The sequence below is a fragment of the Coregonus clupeaformis genome, chromosome 14 (assembly GCF_020615455.1).
Source record: "Coregonus clupeaformis isolate EN_2021a chromosome 14, ASM2061545v1, whole genome shotgun sequence".
Lineage (NCBI taxonomy): Eukaryota > Metazoa > Chordata > Actinopteri > Salmoniformes > Salmonidae > Coregonus > Coregonus clupeaformis.
The window spans coordinates 15,029,963-15,047,052 of NC_059205.1; the positions used below are offsets into that span (position 1 = coordinate 15,029,963).

Below are 17,090 nucleotides of genomic sequence, written 5' to 3' on the forward strand. Positions count from 1 at the left end.
TTTGTTATATACCCTTTGTTGGCAATGACACAGGTCAAACGTTTTCTGTAAGTCTTCACAAGGTTTTCACACACTGTTGCTGGTATTTTGGCCCATTCCTCCATGCAGATCTCCTCTAGAGCAGTGATGTTTTGGGGCTGTCGCTGGGCAACACGGACTTTCAACTCCCTCCAAAGATTTTCTATGGGGTTGAGATCTGGAGACTGGCTAAGCCACTCCAGGACCTTGAAATGCTTATTACGAAGCCACTCCTTCGTTGCCCGGGCGGTGTGTTTGGGATCATTGTCATGCTGAAAGACCCAGCCACGTTTCATCTTCAATGCCCTTGCTGATGGAAGGAGGTTTTCACTCAAAATCTCACGATACATGGCCCCATTCATTCTTTCCTTTACACGGATCAGTCGTCCTGGTCCCTTTGCAGAAAAACAGCCCCAAAGCATGATGTTCTTTGGATGCAACTCAGCATTCTTTGTCCTCCAAACACGACGAGTTGAGTTTTTACCAAAAAGTTATATTTTGGTTTCATCTGACCATATGACATTCTCCCAATCCTCTTCTGGATCATCCAAATGCACTCTAGCAAACTTCAGACGGGCCTGGACATGTACTGGCTTAAGCAGGGGGACACGTCTGGCACTGCAGGATTTGAGTCCCTGGCGGCGTAGTGTGTTACTGATGGTAGGCTTTGTTACTTTGGTCCCAGCTCTCTGCAGGTCATTCACTAGGTCCCCCCGTGTGGTTCTGGGATTTTTGCTCACCGTTCTTGTGATCATTTTGACCCCACGGGGTGAGATCTTGCGTGGAGCCCCAGATCGAGGGAGATTATCAGTGGTCTTGTATGTCTTCCATTTCCTAATAATTGCTCCCACAGTTGATTTCTTCAAACCAAGCTGCTTACCTATTGCAGATTCAGTCTTCCCAGCCTGGTGCAGGTCTACAATTTTGTTTCTGGTGTCCTTTGACAGCTCTTTGGTCTTGGCCATAGTGGAGTTTGGAGTGTGACTGTTTGAGGTTGTGGACAGGTGTCTTTTATACTGATAACACGTTCAAACAGGTGCCATTAATACAGGTAACGAGTGGAGGACAGAGGAGCCTCTTAAAGAAGAAGTTACAGGTCTGTGAGAGCCAGAAATCTTGCTTGTTTGTAGGTGACCAAATACTTATTTTCCACCATAATTTGCAAATAAATTCATTAAAAATCCTACAATGTGATTTTCTGGATTTTCTTTTCTCAATTTGTCTGTCATAGTTGACGTGTACCTATGATGAAAATTACAGGCCTCTCTCATCTTTTTAAGTGGGAGAACTTGCACAATTGGTGGCTGACTAAATACTTGTTTTCCCCACTGTATGTCACGAACAGAAGAGGACCCAAGAGCGCAAGTTCAAATTCAGAGTTCTTTATTCAAGGTTACAGGCGGGAAGAGGAGTCCCAGGGGTGTCAGGGGTCTTTCAGGGTCCTCCTGTGGGTACCTGTGCTCCGGGGGTCACCAAATGTCCGGGGGTGTCCAGTCCAAGTGCTTAGTGTGTGTGTTCCCCAGTGATGGAGCGGCGTATCGGGCTGAGGGTGGTGAAACGTCTGGGCACGCTCATCTGGTGGTCGGAGACCTGGGGGAACACACACACACAACAGCAATATGAATGGCAGGCAGAAGTACAGATCAGGGCTGGGCAAATATCGTGGTGAGAGACAGAAGGCAGAAACGAGTTACCGGAGGGGCTGAAGATCGGAGAGTAGTCGAGGTCCAGAAGGCAGGTTGGGATAGACGGGGCAGTAGAACAAGGAGGCAGTCAAGAAAGGATCGGTATCACAAACAGGAGTCAGAGCGCAGACAGGCAGGATACTGGTCCGGGTTTGAAGACGATCTGACAGGGCTTGGCTGAAAAACAGGGCTTGATATACTGGGAGAGGTAGTGGGGAAATGCAGTTCAGCTGGCAGAGTAATTAGAACAGAGTGAGGCAAGGTGAGGATGGTGAGTGGGAAATGCAGTGCAGCTGGCCAGGTAACAAGAGCAGAGCAGGGCAGGTGGAGCTAGTTAGGCTGAGTAGAGAGAGGGAGGTGAGCAGAGTGGAAGATAATTGAATGCAATTAATGTTGCTACCAGGGAGAGAGAGTGCTCATGACAGGACCCCCCCTCCAAGGGGACGGCCCCAGAAGTCCCAAGAACAACATCATGCCGGGAGGGTGGAGGGGAGCAGGCGGCGGGTCAGAACTCCTCCGAGCGGTCCGAGTGAATCTCCTCATCCTCAGAAGGAGCTGGAGGGTCACGGTCGGGAGACAGGACAGGCACTGAGACAGGAGCAGGGGCGGGCCGGACGGCTAGGAACCCCCTCTTGGGACGGCCCCTACGGATTGCAGGCTGATCAGGATGTAGTCGGTGGAAGTCAGTGATAAGGGTCCGGTCCACTATCCTCCTGGCCGGGATCCAGGTCCTCTCCTCTGGACCATATCCCTCCCAATCAACGAGGTACTGGAGACCCCTACCCCTTCGCCTAGAGCGGAGCAGCCGCCGGACGGTGAAGACAGGACCGCCATCTACGAGGCGCGGAGGAGGTGGCGCCGGAGCTGCAGGGACCAGGGGACTTTCATGGACGGCTTGACCTTGGAGACGTGGAAGGTGGGGTGGACCCGCATGGAAGCGGGCAACTGAAGTCGGACCGCCGTTGGACTGATGACTTTCTGCACAGGAAAAGGACCAATGAAGCGAGGGGCCAGCTTTCGTGATACAACCCGCACGCGGCAGATCCCGGGCAGACAGCCAGACCTTCTGACCAACCCGGTAAGTAGGTGCTGGGGTCCTCCGTCGGTTGGCACCCGACGGCGTAGCTGGTTCCAGACTTCAGGAGCACAGTGCGAGCCTGGGCCCAAGTGCGGCGGCAGCGGCGGGCATACGCAAGAGCAGACGGACAGGTGGCATCCGCCTCCTGGCTGGCAAACAGTGGAGGTTGATACCCGTAGACACACTGAAAGGGGGAGAGCCCGGTGGAGGAACTGGTGAGTGAATTATGGGCATATTCCACCCAGAGCAGGTGTTGAGCCCAGGCCCGGGGATTTTGGGAAGCCACACACCTCAGTGCCTTCTCCAGCTCCTGGTTCATGCGTTCAGTCTGGCCGTTTGACTGCGGGTGGAATCCAGACGATAGGCTGGCGGTGGCCCCAAGGAGATGACAGAACTCCTTCCAAAAGGTTGCTGAGAATTGCGGGCCCCGGTCTGACACTATATCCTGGGGTAGGCCATGGATACGAAACACATGTTCCAGGACCACCTGGGAGGTCTCTTTAGCAGAGGGTAGTTTGGGAAGGGGCACGAAGTGGGTCATCTTACTAAAGCGGTCAACAATGGTAAGGATGACTGTGTGTCCGTCAGAGGGCGGAAGGCCCGTAACAAAGTCCAGTGAAACGTGGGACCAGGGCCTCTTGGGTATGAGTAGGGGTTGCAGCAACCCAGCAGGAGGCTGGTTGGGAGTCTTGTTTCGGTTACAAGTGGGACAAGCTCGGATGAATTCTCGGACATCCCGTCTCATCCCCCGCCACCAGAACCGCTGGCGGACCAGATGAAGGGTGCAGTGATGCCGGGATGACAGGCCAGGCGGGATTCGTGCCCCCACTGAATCACAGGTGACCTGAGATTTGCTGGAACAAACAGACGGTTGGGGGCGCTGGTGCTTGGACCTGGCTGGTCCCGAAGAGCCTCCATGACCTGCTTCTCGATCTCCCAGGTGAGGGCCGCTACGACCAAGTGGCTGGGAAGAATGGGAGCTGTCATGGCGGTGGTCTCGTCCTTCTGAAACATCCGGGGAAAGAGCATCAGGTTTGATGTTGCGAGATCCCGGGCGGTAGGAGAGCGTGAAATTGAAGCGCGTAAAGAACAGAGACCACCGCTGTTGACGGGAGTTCAGCCTCCTGGCTGTTTGGATATACTCCAGGTTCTTGTGGTCTGTCCACACTACGAATGGTTCCTTTGACCCCTCTAACCAGTGCCGCCATTCTTCAAGGGGCGAGCTTGACAGCCAACAGCTCGCGGTTCCCAATGTCGTAGTTGCATTCGGCAGGGGTTAGCCGACGGGAGTAGAAGGCACAGGGGGTGCATCTTGCCATCCTCAGCTGCTCTTTGAGAAAGCACTGCACCCACTCCCACGTCCGAAGCATCTACCTCCACCACAAACTGCCTTGCTGCATCTGGCATCTGGAGGATGGGAGCAGAAGTGAAACATGTCTTGAGGATATTGAAGGCCTTATCAGCAGCTGATGTCCATTGGTACGGTTGTTTAGTGCTGGTTAGCGCCGTGAGGGGTGCAGCCACTGTGCTATAGTTTCTGATGAATCTCCTATAAAAGTTGGCAAAGCCCAGGAACTGTTGCAACTTCTTCCGAGACTCAGGAACTGGCCAGGAAGTGACAGCCGACACCTTCGTGAGATCCATCTGAATGCTGCCCTCGGTCACCACATACCCCAGGAATGAAACGGTCTTGGCATGGAACTCGCACTTCTCTGCCTTCACGAAAGAGAGTTCTCCAGCAGGCGGCGCAGGACCAACCGGACGTGGTGCGTGTGTTCTGACAGAGTCTTTGAGAATATTAAAATATCGTCAAGGTACACAAATACGAACGTATTTAGCATGTCCCTGAGGATATCATTCACTAGGGCTTGAAAAACTGCTGGGGCATTGGTGAGGCCGAAGGGCATGACGAGATATTCATAGTGGCCGGTTGGTGTGTTGAACGCTGTCTTCCATTCGTCTCCCTCCCTCATCCGCACCAGATGGTAGGCATTGCGAAGGTCCAGCTTAGTGAATACAGTGGCTCCCTGCAGCAGTTCGAAGGCAGACGAAAGTAAGGGCAGTGGGTAGCGATTCTTAACCGTGATGTCGTTCAGACCCCGGTAATCTATGCATGGACGAAGAGAACCGTCCTTCTTGCCGACAAAGAAGAATCCCGCTCCTGCGGGGAAGACGACGGTCTAATTATCCCGGAGGCAAGAGAGTCATTAATGTAGTCCTCCATGGCCTTTCTTTCCGGGGCTGACAGTGAATACAGACGACCCTTGGGAGGTGCTGTGCCAGGCAGGAGATCAATCGCGCAGTCATAGGGTCTGTGTGGGGGGTAGAGATGTCGCCTTGGATTTGTTGAACACCTCTTTCAGGCTGTGGTAACAGGCCGGAACATTGGATATGTCGGAGGTAGCGCTAGATCCTTCCCGGTGAACGGGCAGGGTGGCCCCCCTTAAACAGGTCTGGTGACAACTCCTTCCCCACTCACGGACTGTTCCTGTCTCCCAGTCGATGTGGGGGTTGTGCTGACCGGAGCCACGGGTATCCAAGAATGAGTGGTTGGCCAGGTGAGTGTAGGAGGTGAAACTGGATGGACTCCTGGTGGTTTCCTGACAGCAGGATTGTCACAGGGGCGGAGATATGAGTGACAGTGCCAAGATGATGCCCATCCAGGGCTCGTGCAGGAATGGGTTGTGTCAGTTGATGATGGTTCACGCCCAGTTGCTGTGCAAGCTCAGGGTCCATGATGTTTGCTTCGGCTCCGGAATCCACAAGGGCGGCCAATGTATGAGTCTTGTCAGAAAGCTGAAGGCGGAGATGAAGCAGGGTCTTTCGGATGGAGGGGAGACTGAAGGCTTGTTGAGCTCACCCGGATCTCCCCTACACCTGGTGAGCTGCGGCTTTTGCCGGACAAGTAGCGACACGGTGATTCTCGCCACCACAGTAGAGGCAAAGGTTGGAGCTTAGAACGGCGCCGACGCTCCTCGGGAGTCAGAGAGGCACGGCCAATCTCCATGGCCTCAGGCTGATTGAGTTGGCTATGGGACTTGACAGGCAGGGGCTGGACAGAAGCGGTATCGACCCGAGTACGGATGGCAGGTTGACTGAGACGGCCCTTCTCCCTCCTCCGGGTCTGTATACGGCGGTCAATGCGAACGGCAAGGTCAATGGCGGCATCAAGCGTTGAGGGCGGGTCATGGGAAACAAGCTGCGTCCTTGATATAGTCCGCCAGGCTATGGAGGAAGGCTTGCACCAGTGCCTCTGGGTTAAACGAGCTTTGACTGGCCAGAGTACGAAAGTCAATGGAGAAGTCTGCCACTGTCCGATTGCCCTGACGGATGGTGAGCAGAGCTTGTGACGCTTCGGCTGTTGGCGAGCCTAGGTCAAAGACCTTTAACATCTCCTCCTCAAAGGCACTGAAGGAGGCACAGGCTGGGGTTTGCCGGTCGAATTCCGCCGTTCCCCACAACCGAGCTCGACCGGTGAGATGTGTGATGACATACCCCACCTTGGCTCCCTCTGTTGAGAAAGTCCTGGGCTGTAGTGCAAACTGGATTCGGCAGCTGCTCAAGAATGGTCTTACTTGCTTCTGGTTGCCATCAAAACGTTCCGGGTTCCCAATCCTTGGTTCAGGAGCGTGGGGATCTGGTGGCAGCACTGCCGGGCCTGCAGCATTGGGACCTCCAGCGGAGGGATGAAGGAGTATCGGTGGTACAGGAACAAAAGGACCAGGGGGGTGCAGGTGGAGTAGCCGGGCTTGAGAGTAATTGCAGGGCTTGGGCTAGCTGTTGTTGCTGCAGTTGGAACTGTTGTTGCTGCTGGTTGAATAGCTGGAGAAGGGAAGCGATGTCGCCAGCCATCCGATTTATGTCTCCCTCAGAGCGTTCCAGTCGCTGTAGGGCAGTCCTCTCTGGCTCTTCCTCCATCGTGGTCAGGGAGTGCGCTGGGTCCATGATGGTCAGATCGTTCTGTCACGAACAGAAGAGGACCCAAGAGCGCAAGTTCAAATTCAGAGTTCTTTATTCAAGGTTACAGGCGGGAAGAGGAGTCCCAGGGGTGTCAGGGGTCTTTCAGGGTCCTCCTGTGGGTACCTGTGCTCCGGGGGTCACCAAATGTCCGGGGGTGTCCAGTCCAAGTGCTTAGTGTGTGTGTTCCCCAGTGATGGAGCGGCGTATCGGGCTGAGGGTGGTGAAACGTCTGGGCACGCTCATCTGGTGGTCGGAGACCTGGGGGAACACACACACACAACAGCAATATGAATGGCAGGCAGAAGTACAGATCAGGGCTGGGCAAATATCGTGGTGAGAGACAGAAGGCAGAAACGAGTTACCGGAGGGGCTGAAGATCGGAGAGTAGTCGAGGTCCAGAAGGCAGGTTGGGATAGACGGGGCAGTAGAACAAGGAGGCAGTCAAGAAAGGATCGGTATCACAAACAGGAGTCAGAGCGCAGACAGGCAGGATACTGGTCCGGGTTTGAAGACGATCTGACAGGGCTTGGCTGAAAAACAGGGCTTGATATACTGGGAGAGGTAGTGGGGAAATGCAGTTCAGCTGGCAGAGTAATTAGAACAGAGTGAGGCAAGGTGAGGATGGTGAGTGGGAAATGCAGTGCAGCTGGCCAGGTAACAAGAGCAGAGCAGGGCAGGTGGAGCTAGTTAGGCTGAGTAGAGAGAGGGAGGTGAGCAGAGTGGAAGATAATTGAATGCAATTAATGTTGCTACCAGGGAGAGAGAGTGCTCATGACACTGTAAGAACAACTGAAAGATTGATAGGGGATTTTGTGGAGTATTTAGTCTTTTCTGCTCTTTCTCTTTCTCTTTTTTGTAACCCTTCTTCCTTCCCACTCCTAATTTCCTTGGCCCTTGATTGTTATTGTCATGAGATACTTACATTGCTTTATTGTCAGAGAAACCAAACATCTTTTAAATGTCTGTTTTTTCAGTGTCAGCCACTGATAATTTTGCCTTGGCCTTTAGATGGCAACTTTGACTGAAGCAAAGTGGTTACAGTAGTCTTCAGGCTGTCTTCTGCTGTGAATAGTAAACTCATCACATCAGCTCAGCTGGAAATGGGCATGTCTATGTATGCAGCTCACACACACCCTCACTACACACACACACACACACACACACACACACACACACACACACACACACACACACACACACACACACACACACACACACACACACACACACACACACACACACACACACACACACACACACACAAACACAGGCACACACCCTATATAAAGGACATTTCGACCCACTATATGTCCCTCAATGGCCACACCTCAGACTCAGCTGCAGTTACACAGGGTGTCCCCCAGGGCTCTGTGCTGGGTCCCTTACTCTTCATCAACGACGTCCTCCCCCTTTGTCATATCCTCCGTCACTTCAACCTTGACTTCCACTGCTATGCCGATGACACCCAGATCTACCTCAGCACCAAATCCCTCCCCAACCCACCTCTGACCCACATTGAATCCTGCCTCTCTGCAATGCAAACATCATTGACGACACTACTGTCTCTCCCTCCCCCCACGCACGCAACCTTGGCGTCATCCTGGACTCCACCCTCTCCTTTGAACACTACATAAGACAGACTGTGAAATCTTCATTCTTCCACCTCCGCAACATTTGCAAAGTCAGGTCCTCCCTCTCCCTACCTGCCGCTGAAACCCTCATACATGCATTCATCTCCTCCTGTCTTGACTACTGCAACTAAGTACTCTCCGGCATCAACTCCCTCCATAAGGTCCAAATGGTTCAAAACTCTGCAATACACTACAAAGACACTCCTCTCTTTACCATACTGAGCACCACCTAACTCAAACCCTTACTCTAAACCGGGTTCGTAGCCAAACCCAAACCCTACCCTTTCCATACACTGATACATCACACTCATTCCCTTCCTTGAGCCCACCCCTCTCTTAGTTCATGTTTTTGTTTAATCTGATGTTTTTTTGTTTTGACTGCTGTTTTTTTGTTTAATTTCTACGATTGTATAGTGACTTTGGGTCCTTGAAAAGCGCTATATAAGTCCCATGTATTATTACTATTATTATGACCAGTTATCACATTTTTTTAAGCACAGAAAACACTCGCTCATCTGAATGGGCTGATTGAACATTATAGACAAACAGCTTGTTGGTTAAGAGGTAGAAACACATCAAGAACACACAGTAAAGTCACATGCTGTATGTTGAAACACACACACACACACACATATATACATATACAATCTACTACTCTGGGCTATATTGGAGGGCAAGTGGATAAGTAAAACGTCAGATGTGTATGTGTGTATTGGCCCCCCTCCCTAGTTCTGTTCTTCCTCCCTGAGTACATCAATTTCTCCTTCTACGCTCTGAGGTCTTTGACTAATCTCATTAAAGCTTGCTTGTCATATAAAACACATTGAATGATACAGTTCACATTTACACTGCCTTTATTAGCTGTGGAAGCAAGGCTAGTTAAGATACGGCCAAGGTTACACGGAAAACACACACAGAAAACACACAGCAACTTTATTTGACTTTGAGCTGTCTCTGCCGGATATATGTTTGAACAGTGGATTGATCTGTGTGTGTGTGTGTGTGTGTGTTTTCCTTCGCTCTTAGTTTCAAGGATATTTCAACATCCATATTTACACAAATCACTCTCCGCTTTTCAGAACTTCCCCTCTCTTGAAAGCTCTTTAGATCAAGCCTTTTCTTTCCGTGAAAGTTTCTGTCTTTTGATCTCTTCTTCTCTATTATCTTCTCTCTCTCTCTCTCTTTCTCCCTCTCTCCTCTTGGCAGCTTTCCTAAAGACAGTCTTTCAGAGTGCTTCTCTCTCTCGTAGCGTTGAGCGTGATTTTCCCTAGTGTGTCGATCACACAGACAAGGGCACCTGAGTCAGCTATTCAAGCTACCGTCAAAGATCCTGTTGAAGATAGCCTTAGCCCTATAACTACTGTGGCCCGCTTGTCTTCTCCCTCTCTGTTTCTCTGCCTTTCTCTTGCTCTTTGTCTTACACTCTTTTATTCTCTCATTCTCTTTTGTCCTCTCTCTCTCGCCCTCCCTCCCTCCTTCATCTGAATGCGTGTTAGTTAGCATGCAGTGTAGGACCCCCGTTGAGTATTCTGCATCATATCCAGCCCTCCACTCAGACTACACAGATCTGAAGATAGGGCCCACGAAGACAGAGAGAGAGGGAGAGAGAGAGATACGTGGAGGGGGTGAAATAAAAGAGGAGACTAAACGTGAGCAAGAGAGCGAGAGAGTTAAGGGAAGAGGAAAAGACAAAGAAATGTAGTGTAGGCTATGGGGTGAGTGGAGAACGAAAGAGAAAGATAGAGGTGGCAGAGAGAAAGAGAAGGAGTGCAGAGAGAGAGAGGGAGAGGGAGAGAGAGCGAGAGAGAGAGAGAGAGGGAGAGGGAGAGAGAGAGAGAGAGAGAGAGAGAGAGAGAGAGAGAGAGAGAGAGAGAGAGAGAGAGAGAGAGAGAGAGAGAGAGAGAGAGAGAAGGGGGGATGGGGAGGATAATATATGGATGGAGTTCCATGAAGGTGGAACCTCGCTAGCCGAATAACAAATGGGTCTCACGTGACAGAGTATAATATTAAAAAGTAAATTGATATGCAAATGTAGAGTGTGTGGCTTTTGGAGGACCGGAATAGCCTGTTGTCCTCAGTGGACTGGAACAGAGGAGGGAGAGGAGGAGTGTGTATGCATGTGTGTGTGTGTACATGTACATGTGTGTGTGGGATGTCTATGTGTTTGTGCATGTGTGTATGTGAATGATGTGTATATGTGTGTGCGTACATGTATGTGTGTGTGTGCACCTGCGATGTATGAGAGTGAGAGAGAAAGTGAAGGGTGTGTGTGTGAGAGAGAGAGAGAGAGAGAGAGAGAGAGAGAGAGAGAGAAAGAGAGAGAGAGAGAGAGAGAGAGAGAGAGAGAGAGAGAGAGAGAGAGAGAGAGAGAGAGAGAGAGAGAGAGAGAGATAGCGGAGTATGTGGTTGTTAAATTGGATGGGAACGTACTGGAGCAATGGAGCCTCACTACCTATGGATGACAGATGGAACCAGATACACAGATATGCAGTGTTAGTACTTATAAATATAAAGTGGTACTGTAGAACAGATGCATAAAGCCGACCCATTTGAACAGACATTCACCCAACCTAGGTTCCTATCTAGCCCTTGGGTGGGTTTGTGTTGCTCTCTAGACTATTCAGGTATTTAGATTTTTTACAAAACCTTCTGTATACTGCATTATAGTGAACTTACCTTTATGTTTTGTTGCTTGGGGGGCACAAAATACCTCTGGAACCCAAGCAATGCTGTGTGTGTGTGTGTGTGTGTGTGTGTGTGTGTGTGTGTGTGTGTGTGTGTGTGTGTGTGCATGTTCATTTGATTTTAGAGATGTCTTTCAGCAGTAATGAATCATGACACTTCTAACTGGAGAGGCTAAATGAGGCACACTGTAATTACTATGGAAATGTGTGTACCCCTCTTAGAGAACTCCATTTACACAGACACGCACACGCACACACACCCGCAGTGAATGGGGAAAAATGTCATCAGTGCGCTTGGGTTGTTTGTGCCTTGCCTCAGGTGCACTGCAGTGTGTGTGTATGTGGGTGTATGTGGGTGTATGTGGGTGTATGTGGGTGTATGTGGGTGTATGTGGGTGTATGTGGGTGTATGTGTAGGGGGGGTGAGGGTTAGAGGGCTGTACCCTCATGGGAGTTTTGCATCGCAGTCGGGGCAGAGGTGTGACCTGGTCTCCCCATTCCCCATATGCTCTAGACACTTGCCCCAAGCGGCTGGGGTGTGTGTGTGTTGTGTCTCAGTAGCGGTGCGCGTTGGGGGGTAATGATCACAGTCCCCCCTCTGGCTTGTACCCAGCTGATAAACAGGTGGGACCCACCAACCCCCCCACACACCCTCCCATACTCCCCTAACGCTTCCTAATTTTGCCCCCCAGCCCCCAACCTCGACCCAAGGGACCCCCCAGCCGAACACATGGCAGAGGGGTGTGTGTCTTGCCCCCTACCCCTCTCTCCCCCAGGCCTCCTCTTCATCCCTCACCCCAGTCCCAGACAGAGACAGTATTCCCTAGAGGGTCCATTGTAGGCTGAGTTATTCCATCCGTTCAGCTGTGTAAAAACCAACATAGGGATTAGGCACCAAATGACTGTCATATTTACTGAGCGAGAGAGAGAGAGAGGCCTCACTACCCCCTTCACCTCTCCTTCCTCTCTCCCTTTTGCCATGTATCTCACCGGTCCATCATTCCTCTTTGCTGGCCAGGGATCTTCAGTTTTCTTTCTTTCTTCTTCCTCCCTCCATCTCTAGTTGGTGTCTAGATGTAAAAGTGGTTGATCACAGTTCTTGGAACGAATCCCAAACCAATTACAATCAGAATGGCTTTAAGATGTACTGGTTCCTGATTAGGATGGAAGAGATGGACAGGGTTTCTTTTCTAGAATGACTTCCCTTCATAAGTCTTCATAATGAGAGGAGATGATATGACAGAGGGAGGAGAGGAGAGGGGGAATGGAGAGAGGAGGGAAGAGAAGGGGAAAGTTAGTTTGAAGGAAGAGAGGAGAGGAAATTAAAGGAAAACATCAGAGAGGAGAGGAAAGGAGAAGGGAGGAGAGGAGCCAGGAAATAAACCATTTATGTGGTGTTTTAGTACCTGACGATGTGAAAATTGATTTTACTCTTTTATGTTTTGGGCTAAAACCTTCAAGCTGTATTTAAGCGAGCGTTAAATGTAATGGTGTTTTGTGTTAATTGGCTTGTTAAATGTGCTGTTTTCCTACTGAAGTTTTACAGAGCGGAGTGGAGAAAAGCTCATGTTAACCACTCTGCCCCCAACCCCTCCCTAACCTCTCACAAACAGTGGTGCTTTTTAACCAGAGCTAGTTTAACACTTCCTCACAGCTGGGCTGATCAATCGATTGATGGTTGTTTTTGATCGTTGGATTAATCGGCTCTGCACGTTGTGTGTGTGTGTGTGTGTGTGTGTGTGTGTGTGTGTGTGTGTGTGTGTGTGTGTGTGTGTGTGTGTGTGTGTGTGTGTGGGTGTGTGTGTGTGTGTGTGTGTGTGTGTGGTAGCCAATGGAGGTGTAGGCAGAGGTAGTTAATGAGCAGAAAGGTTGATAAAAGAGTTGAAGGGGTGTATTTCATGGTAATGCATGGATCTATATGCACCTCTAATGAAATGGGATGACAATACCACCCACACACAGACACACACACTTACAAACACCCTCAGGCTACTGCACACACCAGAGAGAGGGAAGCAGAGAAAGGGAGAGTGAGAGAGAAGTCTTCACTGTGTCGTGACTTATATTAATATGGTGACTGTTATTTATCAAATAATTAACTATGTTTAATTGTCACTCGATTAAATTAGTCATGTAACAATTAACTCATTAGGAATGTGGGGCACCACGGAAGAAGTTGTTTAACGAGTTACCATCTCCCGAATTAAACTCTTAGAAGATATATGTTATATATCGATAACAGTCATTTATTAAATAATTACCTCTTATCAGTCTCATTCTGAACGTCGCATAATCCTTGAACCTGCAAGAACCCTAACCTTATTGATGAATCAGCAATACACAAATTGGCTTAATTATTTATTTACTAACTAACTAAATAATAACACAGAATACAAACACACACACACAGGTTATTGATTACTAACGTAATACAATGAGAACAGGTCCCTAGTGGACTGGATGAACAATAGCATGAATGCTTGGGTAGAAGGAGGGTCAGAATGGATGGGAAAGACAGAGATTCAAACTATCATTGTTACTTTGGAGACTACACTCACAGTAATCATAATACTTATGCACCCTAATAACCGCTCATTCAGATTAGAAATGCAACATGATTTACTAGTAGCTGTCTTCGATAGTTGAGTTGATGATGTAGGACTCTGGTTTGCCCACCAGAGATCCCAATGTCCTTGGTAGAGTTTCTGGTTGTAGTAGTTAGAATGGATACTTCAGTGTACCCTGTAGTTCGTAGAGTTGATCTGTTAGAATAGGTACTTCAGATGTACCAACGGTTGTCTGAGAGGGATTGTCCTTCCCAACTCGTGTCTTTAGTGAAAGTTCTCTAGACGACTATACATGCCAGCTGCAGACTGGTAATGCTATGGTCTAGCGCATTGTCTTCTTCTTCACCTCGTGTAGAGGTTGAGAGTTTCAGAGTTTCACCATTTTGCCATATTCAGCTCGCGCTGCATGTCGGCTGGTCTGTAGAGTTTCAACCATTTTAAACCGTGGGGCTTCCTGCTCTTCTTGGTCTAACCATTTTAAGCTGTGTAGCTTCAGCTTCACGCTTCCGGGTCTGGTAGAAATTCAACCATTTGCAACATCCGGCTTATACTGTAATCTGCTTGGTCTGAGGTGAATTTCGTCACGAGGGGTTTTATACTTGAGTAGAAAAGGGGGCGTTTCATCATGTTTGTGCTAATCTGGGCGTGGCCACTGACTGAGAACAAATCAATATGGAAACAATAATCTCATCTAGAATGCTAAAATCACATTATTATCTTCACAAAAGTATTATTATACTTAATCATTCGTTTTATACAATAATTAGATGCAAACCTCATAACTGGGAAGTGTACACCCCCAGAGATACAGTTATGTTGTTCCACTGTCTTTAATGACATCATAACATAGTAACGAATTTGACATGATTTTTCTTTAAGTCCCCACCGACCATTTCCCACATTATTTTAATGTGGAATATTGTTTCATTATCCACTTTTGGATGTTGGAGTCTTGGCGGGAAGACTTCCTTTGTCTCACAGGAAAATTCCCTCTCCCAATACTGTATGGCACAGAAAATAAAGTTTCTGCAAGGAATTTACGACCGGTCATAAAACTGGCCCCCAGGAGAGGGGGTGTTCAAACCTTTGCTTAGCCGGCATCTTTGATTCCCAGCCCATGAAGGCAAGTCATGACAACTGTATATAGACATAATATGACATTTGAAATGTCTTGATTCTTTTGGAACTTTTGTTTATTTCACTTTTGTTTATTATCTATTTCACTTGCTTTGGCAATGTAAACATACGTTTCCCATGCCAATAATGCCCTTAAATTGAATGGAATTGAGATGGGGGAGGAGAAAGAGAGTGAAGGACTACTGCTTTCACACCCCCAGGCTCCAGCATACGGAGACCAGAGAGAGGGGGGGTAGGGGGAGGATGGAGGACAAGGGGCTGAAAAATAGGAGACTGTTTCTAGACTTTCAAAATGCCCTCGGCTCTTCAATATGTATCATGGGAGTTTCATAGACTGGAAATAATAGCTCTCACACACACACACATGCACACACACACACACACACTAACCTTGATGTCATTAACCTGTTGGTGTGGTTTGTTCCTCAGACACTGTGGATACATCAAAGCCAAGCAGGACCCTGACGAAGAGAAGATGCATTTTCAACATGGACGAGGTACACACACACACACACTCACTCGACTATTCAGTAGAGACAAGTTCATGTCCATTGAAACCTTCCATAATGGGTTGTTTATGATCTTTCTACTTGTTATGAAGAAGGGTTTTGTGTTTAGTGAATGCCCATTGTGTTTACTTCGCCAAGCGTCACACATACACACAGAGTACACTCTTTCGATGCATCACAGGTTATTTTCACATGTACATAAACAGAAAGTGATTCAGGCTATTGCAATTCATTATAGGCTCCTCTTTCACTGTCCGTGGGAAAAAGAGGAGAAATATGCTTAACCCCCTTTCAGCTTTTCAGCTTAAACAATTACACCATACAGAAGCAGTTTAGATTCTCATTGTGAATCACTCAGTCACGTCCATAAGAATATGCTCAAGTTGCTTCTCAGAAAGTGAATGTCTTGTATAAGTGAGCAGAATTGACATTCATTCTCTAGTGTTGCTGTAGGACGTACATAACAAAACATTTCTGAGAGGCAGTGTGGGAGAAGAGTTCCATCTGAGAGGGCGATATTGAATATGTGATATTGAACTCTCAAGGATTCAGCAGCCATTTACATAACTTTAATTATGTTGGAGTTGAGCACATTTCTATGTCGTGCGGTTGTTCACTGCCTGCTTTCTACAAGGAAGGTTATTGAGATCTCTCTCTGTTTCTCTCCTCTCTTCTCGCCCCCCTCTATCTCTCTCTCTCTCTCCAGTCAAACTTCCTGGCAGTAAGACCTATATCCATCCACATACTTATGAGGATCCTAACCAGGCGGTCAGAGACTTTGCCAAAGAGATTGATGCTTCCAGCATTCGCATAGAGAGAGTCATCGGAGCGGGTGAGTGATCTCTGGTTGCTGTTCAAACTACAAAAACATAACTATACAAATTGAATAAAAGTGGCCCTTACATTGATGCCTGTGGAACCCCAGTGGTGCAGTCAAGAGCAATCTGATTGTTAATCAGTTATGCAGACATTTTATATGTACAGTATGTGTGTTGTAGGTGAGTTTGGGGAGGTGTGTAGCGGCCGTCTGCGTCTCCAGGGAAAGAGGGAGATCTACGTTGCCATAAAGAGTCTGAAGGCAGGATACTCTGACAAACAGAGGCGGGACTTCCTCTCTGAGGCCAGCATCATGGGACAGTTCGACCACCCGAACATCATCAGACTGGAGGGCGTGGTCACACGATGTGAGTGATTGACAGCTACTTTAACAAATCCGAGCAGAGATTGTCCATCGCCGTACATATTTAACCTGTTCCATCCCTTCAGATCTGCAAATCGTGAGCCCAATGTTTGTTTTGGATCATGAATTGTGTGTGCGTGTGTGTGTATGTCACGTACCTGTGTGTGAGAGAGACAGCAGAGCGGTTCTGTTCATGAGAATCAGACTCGACCCTGGATCAGATAAAAGGCTCCAGTTCCCATGGCAGCCAGTGCTTTTGACGTGTCTGTTTGTGAGTGTGTGTACGTGTGTACAAGGGGCACGTGTTTACTTGTGCTTGTTATTACATTAGCGAGAGTGTGTTTGGATGTCACAGGTGATATAGAAATATAGAGACAGGGTTGAACAAGCCTCATAACAGATCACTACCACCATCACTGTCACTCCATCCCCCCACCCAACCAACCACCCACCCACCCACCCCCTCTCTCTCTCTCTCTGTTCATTAGAGCATATCAGTCTCATTATGACTTTCTTCTATTCATTTTTGTTTCTAATTTCTCATCATTTTCTCTCCATCTTCCGCTTGTTATTGAAGTCTTCCCGAAGACATACAGTACAAACACATTAGACAGCGTATATAGAAACGAAGCTTGCTTGTT

At 48.6% G+C, this 17,090-nt stretch overlaps 1 protein-coding gene across 2 annotated transcripts in view; it reads left to right on the plus strand.

Moving 5' to 3' along the window:
* The window catches only part of epha4b (eph receptor A4b), a 134,471-nt gene that overhangs the window by 98,714 nt on the left and 18,667 nt on the right, over positions 1–17,090 (plus strand). For both annotated transcript variants that reach the window (XM_041896581.2, XM_041896582.2), the window contains exons 11-13: positions 15,190–15,257; positions 15,976–16,101; positions 16,268–16,453. In XM_041896581.2, coding sequence (XP_041752515.2) covers positions 15,190–15,257; positions 15,976–16,101; positions 16,268–16,453 — 380 coding nt within the window. The remainder of the gene's footprint in view (positions 1–15,189; positions 15,258–15,975; positions 16,102–16,267; positions 16,454–17,090) is intronic.